We start from the raw sequence: 14,111 nt of genomic DNA, 5'->3' as shown, positions 1-14,111 counted from the left end.
AGGGAAGGTCTTGTTAGGATTTTGTTCAATAATCAACTCTCATTTCAACATTAACATTATCTGATCATTATTACATTGGTACTTCTATGGCTTGTTCTGTACGATTTAGCTTTAATGCTTCCTGCAGTATAACAGTGTCCACACACCAGCTGCATGATCCTACGGGACATTGGGAATGCAAGCCTTTAAATCACTGAATGAATTCCAAAGATCAGGGATGAAGACAATACTTTCTCCTCTGCAGAAATCCAGCACGAGAGAATAATCAGAAAATTAGAGCCAAGTCATTCAAGGGTAAAGGATGGAAGCACCAACCCCTAAAAAATTAATGTATTGACTATAATGATGACTGAGTTATATGGATCAAAGGCAGATGAATGTTAATAGGCCATATTTAAATAACTGTTGGAATGGTTTGTATGAATGAACACTTCCAACTATCAGTGTTGAAAATATAGGTTTATTCCTTGACATTCATGTTTGGAAGTCAGGGAACTGATCAGCATTTCAAAGTTAAAACATAAAAATATATGCGTTTCAAAGAAAAGCATATAAAAATATGTAATGGGACTAATTAAAAAGTGCTCCATTAATCGAAGTTACAAGATTTGACTTTAATTCTTTTTCAATACCAGTGCAATTCACCAAATGGAGACGGCATCTCCATTAACAGTAATACACACAAAACAACATATGTGAACAGGTCCATTTGACACAGAATTAAAACCTCCCTGGTTTTCAACATCACAGTAAACTGGTCTCTCACTCAACTTTAAGATTTGTTTTGAGAAGTGCAGAGCATTTTTGGCCCATTAGGAACTTGAGCTAAATCTTTTAAAGGAAATGTTTTCTGTGGGTGCAAGGAAACCAGAATAAGCTTACAAATTCATTTTCTGTTACTTTGTACTGCATAGCTCACTAAGGATGTTGTCTCCTGCAAGTTGGTGAGCAACCAAGATCTTTGGCTCCTGGTGTCCGAAATGGGTCTCCAATCAAGGTCTTTTCAGATTGCTTGAAACTGCTATGAAAGGGAGTCTGAATCAGCAATCTATTTAAAAGATTTTTTTTTCAAAAAGGCCAGATCGTCAATTTTGTTACAAATGGTAACTTATGAAATTATTTTTTTGCTGTGTAACAGTGTAATCTCTTAATTCTCTCAGCCTTGTGCTTATAACCTTTTACTGTGTAGATCTTGATCAAAACCATTTAGACCTACATAAATTATCTCTCACCACACGTTTTTCATGGGGCCTTCAGAGGCAAGAGATAGATCTGTGCTCTTCTCACAAATAAAAATCTTACAAAAATGCATAAATCCAAGGGCATGTTTGTTGGCCTCCTTAGCAAGCTATTCTCTGTAGAAACACAAAGACAACAGAGAACAACAGTGATGAACATTCACTTTTTAAGCTTCTTCTGTGCAGCTTTCTTCTTAACCATCTGGAGCCTTTTCATAGCATTAAGCTGAGACTCTTGAGATGTTGGCAACTTAACAACAGAAGAGTTGCTAGCATCAGATGGAGTTTTGGCCCCATTGTTACCACCACTGTTGGTAGATGAGTTCCCTCCATTTCCACTGCTAGCCTGGCCAACACTATTGCCAGGTCCTGTTAAGCCCACTTTGGTGACATTGTCACTGCTAGATGATCGGTTAAGACTCGGTTTCCCCAATGTTAGGGATGGAGGGGGCTTTATAGGTCCAGTGCTAGAGTTAACGCTAGTGGTCGTTTTGGATCCCAGGCTTGCTTTAGAAGGTGCCAGTCCAGAGAGACCCACTGCTTTCTGATTTGAAGAGGGTGCAGCAGGTTTCCCACTGGCGGTCTGTACAGCTGACCCCAGTTTAACTGTGGAAGGTGCCGCAGAAGATGTTTTAGCTCCAAAGGCAGCCCATCCTGTGAGGCCACTAACTGAGGAACAGGTGGTGCTAGAATTGGAGGAATTCCCAGAAGCAGATGAGGTGGTCTGAAATATAATGAAAAGTAAAATTACCTTAAACTATGAATGAGGAGCATAAGGCAGTATGAAAATACACACACATGCAGTTGACATATATTTAAATATAGATAACATTTTAAATCCCCTCCCTGGCAAACTGATTGATTACATTAGCTACAGCTTATAAATAACCATGAATGTCCTAAAACCTTTCTCGAGAATTACCATTTACTCATGTCCTGCAGTGAATCTATACTGGATGTGGATAGATCCATGGAAGGGATATTTAAACACCCCGCCTCCAGAGCAAAATTCTTCAGTTTTCAGCCATCTGGCCACAAAAGTCTTTCCGTTTCTTCCGAAATATGATGCCGCACGTTTACCTATCTGACCATGTTTCCCTGAGCCTTCCCAGCAAGAAGGTGCTGTCACCAGCAGCAATAGCAAAAAAAAAAAAAAAAAAAAATCAGTGTGGGGAGCTTTCATCCTTAACTACTGTATAATCAGTCAGCCATGTTTTATATGAATGCACTGGTTGTTGAGGAGATTTTTCAGGACAGCACATGAAAAGCTGTTGTACTAGGACAGTTCCACTTTCTCGACCTCGGAAGTCGAGGTCCAGTGGTACGAATAGTCATCACAAACTGGGCTCTTCCGTGGTTGCAGTGGTAACAGACTTCTGTGCCTTATCATGCCCTTTGCTCGCCATGAAGCGTTGCCAAGCTGCCTTCTTGCCCATTGGATCTCACTGTTGATCCCATCCGCCCAGTTCGCCTGAGCTGACTTCATATGCAAGGACAGCCATGTCCCTACTTCACTAGGATATGAGACCCCCTGGCTACCCTCAACTGGTTCAGACTGCCTGTTGAAGCTGTACACTGGAATGTGGCCACTATCACATGCAAAATTACTTTCAGCCACAGGTGAGAGCCGAGTGTCCAGTGGGGACCAAAAGTGAGTAAGCTGCCCCAAGACAGACATGACAAGCCCCTATACCGGAGGTGCTACCCCTCCTTGGACATCCCATACACCACAGCATACAATGGATGAATTTTTCTCTTGAAAACTATTTGTGAACTAATACAGTTTTACAGTTTGTAGTAGCATTGGCAGTGTTCTAATTTGTTCTGTACTTCATTTAAATACACAATTTGTTACTCATTTAAATAGTAGTTTGTCTTTTATATGCCTTTTAAAATATATCTATGAAACTTTGGCTGATTGAAGGAATGTAATGGTTCTGATATGTCCCAATAAATTAGTTTCTATATTTTGTATTAGTTTAGTTTCTGTTAGTGTCTAAAGTTTAAAGTCTTGCCAATCAAAATAATCAGATAATGATTCTCTGGAAATGAAAGCTAACATCTCTTCAACTTTGCTTTAAGATTACTTCTGCAAATGTTTACACAATCACCAATAAAATTACTAGAATAATTTCACATTCCTTACAAATCCAGTTCTCTCAATTCTGCTTTAACTGAAAGCCACTGTTAGATTACGATTCTCTAGGAGATCGACTGCTTTAGTACTTCTGCCTTATGGCTTGCCTCTGATAAATCCAGATTAATTTTGCACTAAAAGGGACTCCTCTACTATTATAAAAGCAGCTCTAAGAAAAAGCCCAACTAAAACAGCCCCTTTTTCCAAACAGATACTTCCAAATGGAAATTAAGCATCATATAAGATTTTAGTTGGCTGTGTTAACAAGAGACTGTTACTGTACCTTTACTTCAGCTCTTTTGAAAGCCTGAAATGTGGTCATTTCTTGTTTCTGCTTCAAGTCAGGCTTTTTCACCGATGGATCTTTTACTGATGGAGTGGTGCTAGCGACCGAACTGGAAACTTTTGGAGCAGCCTTTTGTGTCTTCTGTGCCTGTATAATAGAAATGATTCTGATAAACATACATGTTAGAAAAGGAGAGGAACATTTGGATTGGGTTCAATGTTTGAAATATCCAACCTAAAATTTCCAGCTGTTCTAATTTGTAGAATTGGTGCCCTGGAATTCTGGACAAGTTACTTCACTAAACCTGAAGACACTTTGAAAGAAACACACACAAAGTGCTGGGTCTCGGCCTGAAACGTCGACTGTACTTTTTCCTATTGATGCTGCCTGGCCTGCTGCATTCCACCAGCATTTTGTGTGTGTTGCTTGAATTTCCAGCATCTGTAGATTTTCTCGTGTTGACATTTTGAAAGATTCTTTTTTCTGTATTTCTTCCAGTCAAGGAGTTGTCAACCGTAGTTAGCTTATTCAGGAAAGGAAAGGAACTTGCATTTCCAATCATCCCACTAGACAGTTTAATGACTGGTTAGTCTAAACATAAAATAGATATATCTATTTTCTATTCTTTCCCCTCACTTCTTCCCAACAACACTCATTAGAGTATTGGAGCATTCAGCAAGCCCAAATGAAAATACTTCAAAGTCCAAATTTCTCCTAAAGTTTTCATAAACCGGATTTCTTTCTTTTTCATTTTCGCACTTCTTACTTTTAAATCCATAGGCATTTCTTGTCTGAACTATTTCTAACTACGAGTTCCACATCCAAAATCACTCTACGGGAGAAAGAAAAATTCTCTCAGTGCCTTAATGGATGGTTTGTATTTGGTCTCACTCACAAGTAAAAATATCTTCTTTGAGTTTAACATACATTTTTTCACCATCTTATAAACCTCTAATCAGCACAACTCTTAGTCTTTAGCCCTGGCTTGCAAATATTGCCTGTATACTGCTCTTCAAAAAAGAGTAAATTCATTATGTCCCTTGATATTAACCACGACTTGAAACTGGCCAGCAAACAACCCATTCGGATATTATTGAGAAACAATGCAATTTCAGCTCATTGTAATTGCAGGGTGTGTGGACAAATAGAGTCAGGCACAAGTCATGAAGAAGGGCCCTGGCCTGAAACATTGACTGTTTATTCATTTCCATGGGTGCTGCTTGACTTGCTGAGTTCTTCCAGCATTTTGTGCATGCTGATTTGGATTTTCAGTATCTGCAGACACTCTCATTTTCATAAATAAAATCATCCTCTCATTGTCTCATGTGGTGAGATTATTAACTCAAAACAGGCAGATTTTCCGCTTCAAAGTGTTCCACACGTCATCAAAATTAAAATGAAAGACACATCTGCTAAGATAAATATTAAAGGATGTTCTGGTATATTTGTGTGTGTCAATTGGGAGAGTTCTTACCATTTTCTTCATCTGTCTTGTACAGCGGGCACAATACCATACCAGTCGTGGGTCATTTACATCCTTGTCCGTCACCTGGGGTTTGTGACAGTCCTGATGGTAGAGGTTGTGACATTCTTGACATTCAACCAGTTGATTACCTGATGTAACAGTCATCTGGCTAAAAGCAAATTAGTTAACCAATGATTAGTATCACCAGATACATTATCTTATTATATAAAAATGTATCCTCTTCATATTCCTGGAGTATTTCATTAAGTACAAATTATTTTCTTACATTGCATCCATATGTTAGAGTTATTATTTATATATGACTCTCAGAGATAGAATGAAGTGGATCACTGGGCTACAGAACAGTATAGTTTAATGCCTGGTATTTTATTTCAAATGAAAAACTGCAAAAGATACTAAGAGAATTGCCTCAGAATATGCCCCAATTGATGGACACGGTAAATACCAAGAACAGTTCAGAAATGCTGAGATACGATGCATCTTGAAATGTGATTGTTGACCAGTGTGACAGTCTGAATATTTTCTGCACATCACAAGGATAAATTTGTTCTCATTGATATTGCAAACTTAATGATGCAAGTACACTTGTTTTGAACAGCTTCCAGATAAAAAATTCCAACAATGAAGGTAGCAAAATAACGATTACGTCTGCACTTTGTAACTTGTTGCATTGACCTTTTCCAGCTTTTTTTGTTCAAAACACACAAGACAAAGGAGCAGAAGTAGGCCATTCAGCCCATCGAGTCTGCTCCGCCACTCCACCATGAGCTAAACTATTCTCCCATCTAGTTCCAATTTCCGGCTGTCCCCCCATATCCCTTGATACCCTGACTAATTAGATACCCATCAATCTCCTCCTTAAACACCCTCAATGATTGGGCCTCCACAGCTGTATGTGGCAATGAATTCCATAAATCCACGACCTTCTAGCTAAAAAACTTTCCTCTCATCTCTGTTTTAAATGGGTACCCTCTAATTCTAAGACTGTGGCCTCTCGTCCTGGACTCACCCACCAAGGGAAACAGCCTTTCCACATCCACTCTGTCCAACCCTTTCAACATTTGAAATGTTTCAATGAGATCCCCTCTCATTCTATACTCTAATGAATACAGTCCAAGAGCCGACTAACGCTCCTCATATGTTGGCCCCTGCATTCCAGGAATCATCCTCGTAAATCTTCTCTGAACTCTCTCCAACATCAGTACATCCCTTCTAATATAGGAGGCCCAAAACTGCACACAGTAGTCCAAATGAGGTCTCACCAGTGCCCCATAGAGCCTCATCAACACCTCCTTACTCATATACACTATTCCTCTGAAATGAATGCCAGCATAGCATTCGCTTTCCTTACTGCCGATTTAACCTGGCGGTTAACCTTTAGGGTATCCTGCACGAGGACCCCCAAGTCCCTTTGCACTTCCGATCTTTGAATTTTCTCCCCATCTAAATAAAAATCTGCCCGATTATTTCTTCTTCCAAAATATACAATTGTACATTTCTCAACATCGTATCTCATCTGCCATTTCTTTGCCCACTCTCCTAAACTGACCAAGTCTCTCCGCAACCTTTCCGTTTCTTCAACACTTCCTGCTCCTCCACCTATCTTGGTGTCATCCGCAAACTTGGACACAAAACCATTTAATCCATAATCTAAATCATCGATATACATGGTAAAAAGAAGCGGCCCCAACACCGTCCCCTGCGGAACACCACTAGTGACTGGCAACCAATCAGAATAGGATCCCTTTATTCCCACCCTTTGCTTTCTGCCTATCAGCTAATGCTCCAGCCATTCCAACATCCTTCCTGTAATTCCATGGGCTCTCATCTTATTAAGCAGCCTCCTATGCTGCACCTTATCGAAGGCCTTTTGAAAATCCAAATACACAACATCCACATCCTCTCCTTTGTCAATCTTACTTGAGATTACCTCAAAAAATTCCAATAGGTTGGTGAGGCAGGATCTTCCCTTCATGAAACCATGCTGGCTTGGGCCTATCTTGTCATGCACCGAGATATTTCATAACCTCGTCCTTGAGGATCGACTCCAATAACTTTCCAACTACCGATGTCAGACTAATAGGTCTGTAATTTTCTTTTTGCTGCCTCCCACCTTTCTTAAACAGCGGAACTACATTTGTGACCTTCCAGTCCTCCGGAACCATGCCAGAGTCTATTGATTCCTGGAAGATCATTTCCAATGCCTTCACAATCTCCAAACCCACCTCCCTCAGAACCCATGGGTGCACCTCACCCGGTCCCGGACACCTATCTATTCTTAGTTCATTTAGCTTCCCAAGCACTTTCTCTCTAGTAATCTTGACTGTACCTAATTCTATTTCCTGAGACCTCTGGCTATCAGGTATGTTGCTAATGTCTTCCACTGTGAAGACCGATGCAAAATACTCATTCAGTTCCTCTGCCCTCTCTTTGTTACCCATTATAATCTCTCCAGCATCATTTTCAATCGGTCCTATAACTACCCGTGTCACTCTTTTACTCCTCACATATTTAAAAAACTCTTAGTATCCTTTACGTTAATTGCCAACTTCCTTTCATAATTAATCTTTTCTTTCTTAGTTTCCTTCTGTAAGTTTTAAAAAGTTGTCCAGTCTTCAGTTTTCCCACTAATTTTTGCTTCCTTGTACGCCGTCTCTTTTGCTTTTATTTTGGCCTTAATCTTTCTTGTTAGCCACATTTGTGCCATTTTTCCATTCATGATTTTCTTTTTTCTTGGAATATATTTTTCCTGCACTTTCCTTATTTCTTGTAGGAATTTCATCCAATTCTGCTCCACCGTCTCCATCTAGCTTACTTTTCCAGTCGACTTGGGCCAGTTCCTCTCTCATACCACTGTAATTTCCTTTGTTCCACTGAAATATCGATACACCTTACATCAGCTTCTCCTTTTCAAATTTGAAACTGAACTCAATCATACTATGATCACTACTTCCAAGGCGTTCCATTACCGCCAGCTCCCTAATCGCCTCAGGTTCATAACACAGCACCCAAACCAAAACAGCCGATCCCCTGGTGGGCTTATGGACAAGCTGTTCCAAAAGGGCATCTCGTAGGCATTCTACAAACTCCCTCTCCTGAGATCCAGTACCTTCCTGAATTTCCCAATCCACATTCATATTAAAATCCCCCATTATTATCTTGACATTTTCCTTCTGACACACTTTTTCTATTTCTAGCTGTAACTTGTAGTCCACATCCTGGCTGCTGTTTGGAGGCCTGTATATAACTGCTATAAGTGTCCTTTTACCCTTGCCATTCCTTAACTCGACCCATAAGGATTCTACCTCTTCTGATCCTGTGTCCCTTCTTCCTAGTGATTTGATATCGTTGCTTACCATCAGGAAGGTGTAGAAACCAGACTTTTGTAAAGAGACCAGTCTATAATTAGCTTTCTAATTATGTTCAATTATGAAATAACTGTAATGGACCATGTAAGGGTGGCCGAAACCGACTTTAAGATCTTTCACCTGTGGAAAAATTAGTAACATGGCTACAGGACAGTTGGAGGAATGAGTCTCACTCAATACCCGTAAAGAATCACAACAGATCAATTTGCCTACTTTATTTCATTGTATGTGCATTTTGCATCGTTTACCAAATGTTTTACCTTCACACTAGCTTCCTAATTTTGGCTAAGTATGAGGCATTTTTGTAAATAATTTAATTTGCGAAGCAAGTAATTGAATTTGTACGTCTGACTCAGAAAAACTGGTGTGTCAGGCAAATATAACCATATAACAATTACAACACAGAAACAGGCCATCTCGGCCCTTCTAGTCCATGCCGAACTCTTACTCTCATCTAGTCCCACCGACCTGCACTCAGCCCATAACCCTCCATTCCTTTCCTGTCCATATATCTATCCAATTTAACTTTAAACGACAACATTGAACCTGCCTCAACCACACAGCTACCACTCTCTGAGTAAAGAAGTTCCCCCTAAACTTTTGCCCTTTAACTCTCAACTCATGTTCTCTTGTTTGAATCTCTCCCACTCTCAATGGAAAAAGCCTATCCATGTCAACTCTATCAATCCCCCTCATAATTTTAAACATCTCTATCAATTCCCCCCTCAACCTTCTACGCTCCAAAGAATAAAGACCTAACTTGTTCAACCTTTCTCTGTAACTTAGGAGATGAAACCCAGGCAACATTTTAGCAAATCTCCTCTATACTCTCTCAATTTTATTGACATCTTTCCTATAATCCGGTGACAGAATTGTACACAATACTCCAAATTTGGCCTTACCAATGCCAAATATGAGGTAGGTGTTCATCTCATTTTATCTGCCCTGACGTAGTAACCAATTGTTACAGTGTCTTGTAAAAGTATTCAGTCCCCAATCCTTTGTTCACATAAATGAGTATTATAACCAGGGATTCTGACCAATTTAACTGAGAATTTTTATTTGTGAGTTACATGCAACACACATCAAAGTTGCTGGTGAACGCAGCAGGTCAGGCAGCACCTCTAGGAAGGGGTACAGTCGACGTTTCAGGCTGAGATCCTTCGTCAGGACGAAGAAGCATCACATGATGCACCAAGATTCATAGATCAGCTCAAATAAATCCTACTGCAATATATTTCAAATTTAGAGAATGAGACAGTAAAATATGAATAGTTGTTGGGGCTGAATACTTTTGCAGGGCACTGTACCTCAGCACAAAATAAATATGTCTCAAATAATAGTGTGACTATTGCATAACATGGGAACCTAGCAAGTTGATAAAGCATTTACATACTAAGCAAGCATACAAAATTAATATTGTAAAGATTGAGAACAAGTATCATTTTATATGACTATAAAAGGATAAGTAAATCATATCTCTGACCCTGAGCCCTAACCCCACTTTCCCATCTCTCCTCTAAACTTGCAATTAGTTTTGCAATGCTGCACCTATGGGCATGTGATTTGTAATGAAAAAAACCTCTCATACCGGCACACCACACATGCCAACCCCATTTCCATGGCAAAGTCCTCTGCGCTCTCAAAACCAGGCAGGTCAGGCATTGCCAGGTCTTTGCTGGACTGAACGGTGATTGGGGAAGATCGATTCTCTGGCTTCTCCAGTCTGGCCTTTTTCTGGGGATCAACTCCCTCCTGAGTGTCCAGCTTAACCTTTCAAAATTGGAAATATTGAGTTAATTTAATTTATTAAGATTTTTTTTTATAAAAGCTAACGGTTTACTACATTACTTTGTTTGACAGAAAATACCAACTTAGAATCAAATTTAATTATGACATGTTAATGTAATTTTTAACTACTTTTAGTAAACAAAATTACTTCAGGGCAAACTGCACATTTAATGGCTCACATATGTGCCAAATCAAATTTTAGTAATAATATTCTAACATTTTAATAGTCTTAAGTGATAAATACCCTGAACTCCCTTATGTGCACAGATCATTTGCTATACAATGCCACAGGTGTAAGCTAGCAATCTTTACCTTTTCAGCTGGCCTCTTCTCAGTTTCCTTCTTTGTTTTTTCACTGGAACTGGACTTTCCATTATTGCCAGATGTCAGAGATGAGGATACTTTAGACTCCTGCTTGGCCAAACTGGATTTGGAACCAACAGTTACTTTGGGTGTTTCAACTTCCTGTGCAAGAGGGATACAAAAAGTTAAACTATAGGCTTGATGCTGTTTCAAAAACTTGGTTGAAAAGGGAAATTAAGAAAGTTACAAAGGAAAATTGATGCTGAGTGAGTGCAATAAGGCCCAGCAGACAGGGTACTATATGGGAAAATGTAGAATTTCCCAGTTTGGCAGTAAATATAAAAAAACAAGGCACTACATGGTGTGACATGGAGTTCTGCAATGCAAAGGTATCTGTGACCCCAGTACATGATTTGCAAAAGACTTAGCATGCATTACACATGCACGTACAGCAAATAATTATGAAAACTAACAGAAAATTAATGTTTGTTGAGGAGAATTGAGCTCACATGTAGGGAGGTTTGGATTCAGTTATGTAGGGCAGACATGGAGTACTGTGTACAAAACTGATTCCTTTCTAAAGGTTGCTAATGCTAATTCATTGGAAGGTTTAATTTCAGGAATGGATGGGTCATTTTATAAGGAAAGTTTAGATTAGTATCTGCTGCAGCTTAGGAGAAAGGGGACGTAATTGTAACATACAAGGCCCTAAGCTGTCTCAACAAGGTGGATGCGGAGAGGATATTTTCTCTTACGGAAAATCTTAAATTAGGGGGCTACTATTTAAAAAAAAAATAGGTCCTTCAACTTTGCTCAAACTTTGATGTGATAACTTTTTTTTGGACCACCTTTTCAGATTACTACATACAAGAGTTTGAATATACATGCCCAAATGCTTGGTAGTTGTCATGTCCCTGTCAAGTGAAAATTCAACTGAGATCATAAAGTATCATCTTTGCTCAGGAAGAAGCCATTTAGCCCACTGAATCCACACCAAGTTTTTACTAGAACAATGTAGCCTCAACTCCTACAAATTTCCTGCACAAAGTGAGGTTATTTGGCTTAAAGCATCGATATTGATTAATCCCATTGTCTGTAATGCCCATTCAACATAGGAGATGGCCATTTTTGTCCATTAAGTCCACGTCAGTTCACAGAACAATCTTATTCCTCCATTAATTGCCCCTGTAACTTAACCTTCCTACATTCCTGGTAACGTTTTCAGATTGTACTGCATACCTACATTAGCAGCAATTTACAGTGGTCAATGAATCTACCAACCCAGATGTCGTTGAGATGTGAGTGGAAACTGGAACACCCAGAGGAACTCCACATTGTCACAGGGAAAACATGAAAATTCCTGACAGCACCCGAGGTCAGGTTTGAATTTGGTCACTTGAGCTGCAAGGCAACAGCTCTGCTAGCTTTTCTCTCCCCATATCCATCTTCTAGTATTTATCCAACTTTCCCTTAGCTGGTGTCTGTTTCAAATACCATTTTTGTGGAAAAATATTAATATTTGATGACCACCGGAACAAAGAAGCTTAGCCTAAATTTGTACTTCCGGTGAAGTTACAAATCAATGATCCCCCTCCAACCAGAGAAGGTCTTCACTCAGTCGCCATTCATTTTAACAGAAGTTTCAGGATGATTGACCCGATTCTCTTTTCTCCAGTGGATGAGGCAGGTACAATAACAACATTTAAAAGCAAGCATAACAGGTACATAGAAAGGAAACAACTTCGAAGGGCTTGGGCCAAATAGGACTAACTTAGGTGGGCATAGGATAGGTGGGGCAAAGGGATTGTTTTCATGCTGATTGACCTGCTGTGGATGTCCAGCATCACTAAGTGTTGAACTTAATGAGTCAACATTGCTACCAACTTTCGCTCTGCCTTCAAACTCACTTGATCAATCTAAACCACTAAAAAATGTAGGCATGGGTCCCAATCATGCCCACTTTTTTGTTGATTATTTGGAGCAATCCACAACTGCATCCAGCACCTATGCAGAGCTCACAAATTTTAACAACTTTCAAAATTGAGTGAAATAAAACAATCAGCACATCTTCTTCCTCAGAAGACTAAAGAAATTTGACATGTCCCTGTTGATCCTCACCAAACGCAATATAGAAAACATCCAATCTGGTTATATTACAGTTTGGTACGGCAACTGCTCTAAGACAAGAAGCTGCAGTGTCGTGAACACACTCAGTATATCAAGGAAACCAGCCTCATCTCAATGGACTCTGTATAGAAACATAGAAAACCTTGCACAATACAGGCCCTTTGGCCCACAAAGCTGTGCCAAACATGTCCTTACCTTAGAAATTACCTAGGGTTACCCACAGACCTATATTTTTCTGAGCTCCATGTACCTGTTCAGGAGTCTCTAAAAAGATCCTATTGTATCCGCCTCCACCAAATCACCAACAGCCCATCTCCTCATACCTATTTCCAAGCACTTTAAAACTGTGCCCTCTTGTGCTAGCCATTTCAGCCCCGGGAAAAAGGCTCTGACTATCCACACGATCAATGCCTCTCATCATCTTATACACCTCTACCAGGTCACCTCTCATCCTCTGTCGCTCCAAGGAAAAAAGGCCAAATTCGCTCAACCTATTCTCATAAGGCATGCTCTACAATCCAGGCAACATCCTTGTAAACCTCCTCTGCACTCTATGGTTTCCACATCCTGTATGTACTTCTCACTGTTCCTGTAAAGCAGCTAACATAAATTTACCCACCCTAAACATTTTTTCTTCTCCCCTCCCTCCCATCAGACAAGATACAAAAGCCTTAAGGCACATACCACCAGGTTCAACGACTATATATTATAATAAGGGTACTGAATGGTCACCTATTACGATAAGATGAATTCTTAACCTTACAATGTACCACATCATGGTCTTGCGCCCTTTAGCCTACCCGTATTTTCTCTGTAACTGTAATTCTGTTATGGCTTTTCCCTTGTAGTATTTCAACGTACATGATGCGATTACGTCATCTGTACGGATGGCAAGTAAAACCAATTTTTTTTCACTGTACCTCGGTAAATTTGACACTAATAAACATATTTACCAATTAAATTTACAACCCCACCCACAAATTTACTTGGCCCACTTATGATCTCAGACTCGGTTAAATTCCAACATTTTCTCTTCTTACTGAAAAACTAGCAGTTACTGTTTCCACTGCACCTTCTGTTGCTGCCGAAAGCTGCACTCGCTACCTCTGGCCAAGGCCTCATCCAACAGAGACTTCAGTTTCTCCGCCGAGTCTTTACTCTTTGAATGCAGATACCCCAAGGCTTTCAAGAAGAGCGGGTCCAGCTCCAAACTGGGAGCAGCCATGTCCTGCAAAGGTGAAGAGGAAACTGTATCTACGTATAACTAAAAAGTAAAGCCCTAACTCCAGTCACATTGAACTAAATTCCTGGGAATATACAGTTTCATGTCACCCTTCCCCACCTCAGCGTCTACTTCGCACGCCTTCCGGTCCTA

General features: G+C 39.9%; 1 protein-coding gene across 1 annotated transcript; it reads right to left on the bottom strand.

Moving 5' to 3' along the window:
- Nucleotides 1-453: 453 nt before the first annotated feature.
- Nucleotides 454-14,096, bottom strand: ints12 (integrator complex subunit 12). The gene is made up of 6 exons (XM_063045094.1): nt 13,809-14,096; nt 10,619-10,771; nt 10,107-10,288; nt 5,136-5,295; nt 3,659-3,808; nt 454-1,962 (listed from the first exon to the last, which is right to left on the bottom strand). Exons 1-6 carry the CDS (start codon nt 13,959-13,961, stop codon nt 1,399-1,401), a joined length of 1,362 nt encoding a protein of 453 aa, XP_062901164.1. The 5' UTR covers nt 13,962-14,096; the 3' UTR covers nt 454-1,398.
- Nucleotides 14,097-14,111: the final 15 nt, after the last annotated feature.

This window comes from Mobula hypostoma, chromosome 4, assembly GCF_963921235.1.
Source record: "Mobula hypostoma chromosome 4, sMobHyp1.1, whole genome shotgun sequence".
Taxonomy (NCBI): Eukaryota; Metazoa; Chordata; class Chondrichthyes; order Myliobatiformes; family Myliobatidae; genus Mobula; species Mobula hypostoma.
This window is presented reverse-complemented; position numbering and strand designations above follow the sequence as displayed.

Excerpts from the sequence above, each read along its gene's own strand:
- ints12 (XM_063045094.1), bottom strand. The coding sequence starts at position 13,961 with ATGGCTGCTCCCAGTTTGGAGCTGGACCCGCTCTTCTTGAAAGCCTTG. Across the intron at positions 10,289-10,618 it reads AGAAGAGGCCAGCTGAAAAG|GTTAAGCTGGACACTCAGGA; the intron begins GTAAAGATTGCT and ends CAATTTTGAAAG. Across the intron at positions 5,296-10,106 it reads TTGGCATGTGTGGTGTGCCG|CCAGATGACTGTTACATCAG; the intron begins GTATGAGAGGTT and ends ATTTGCTTTTAG.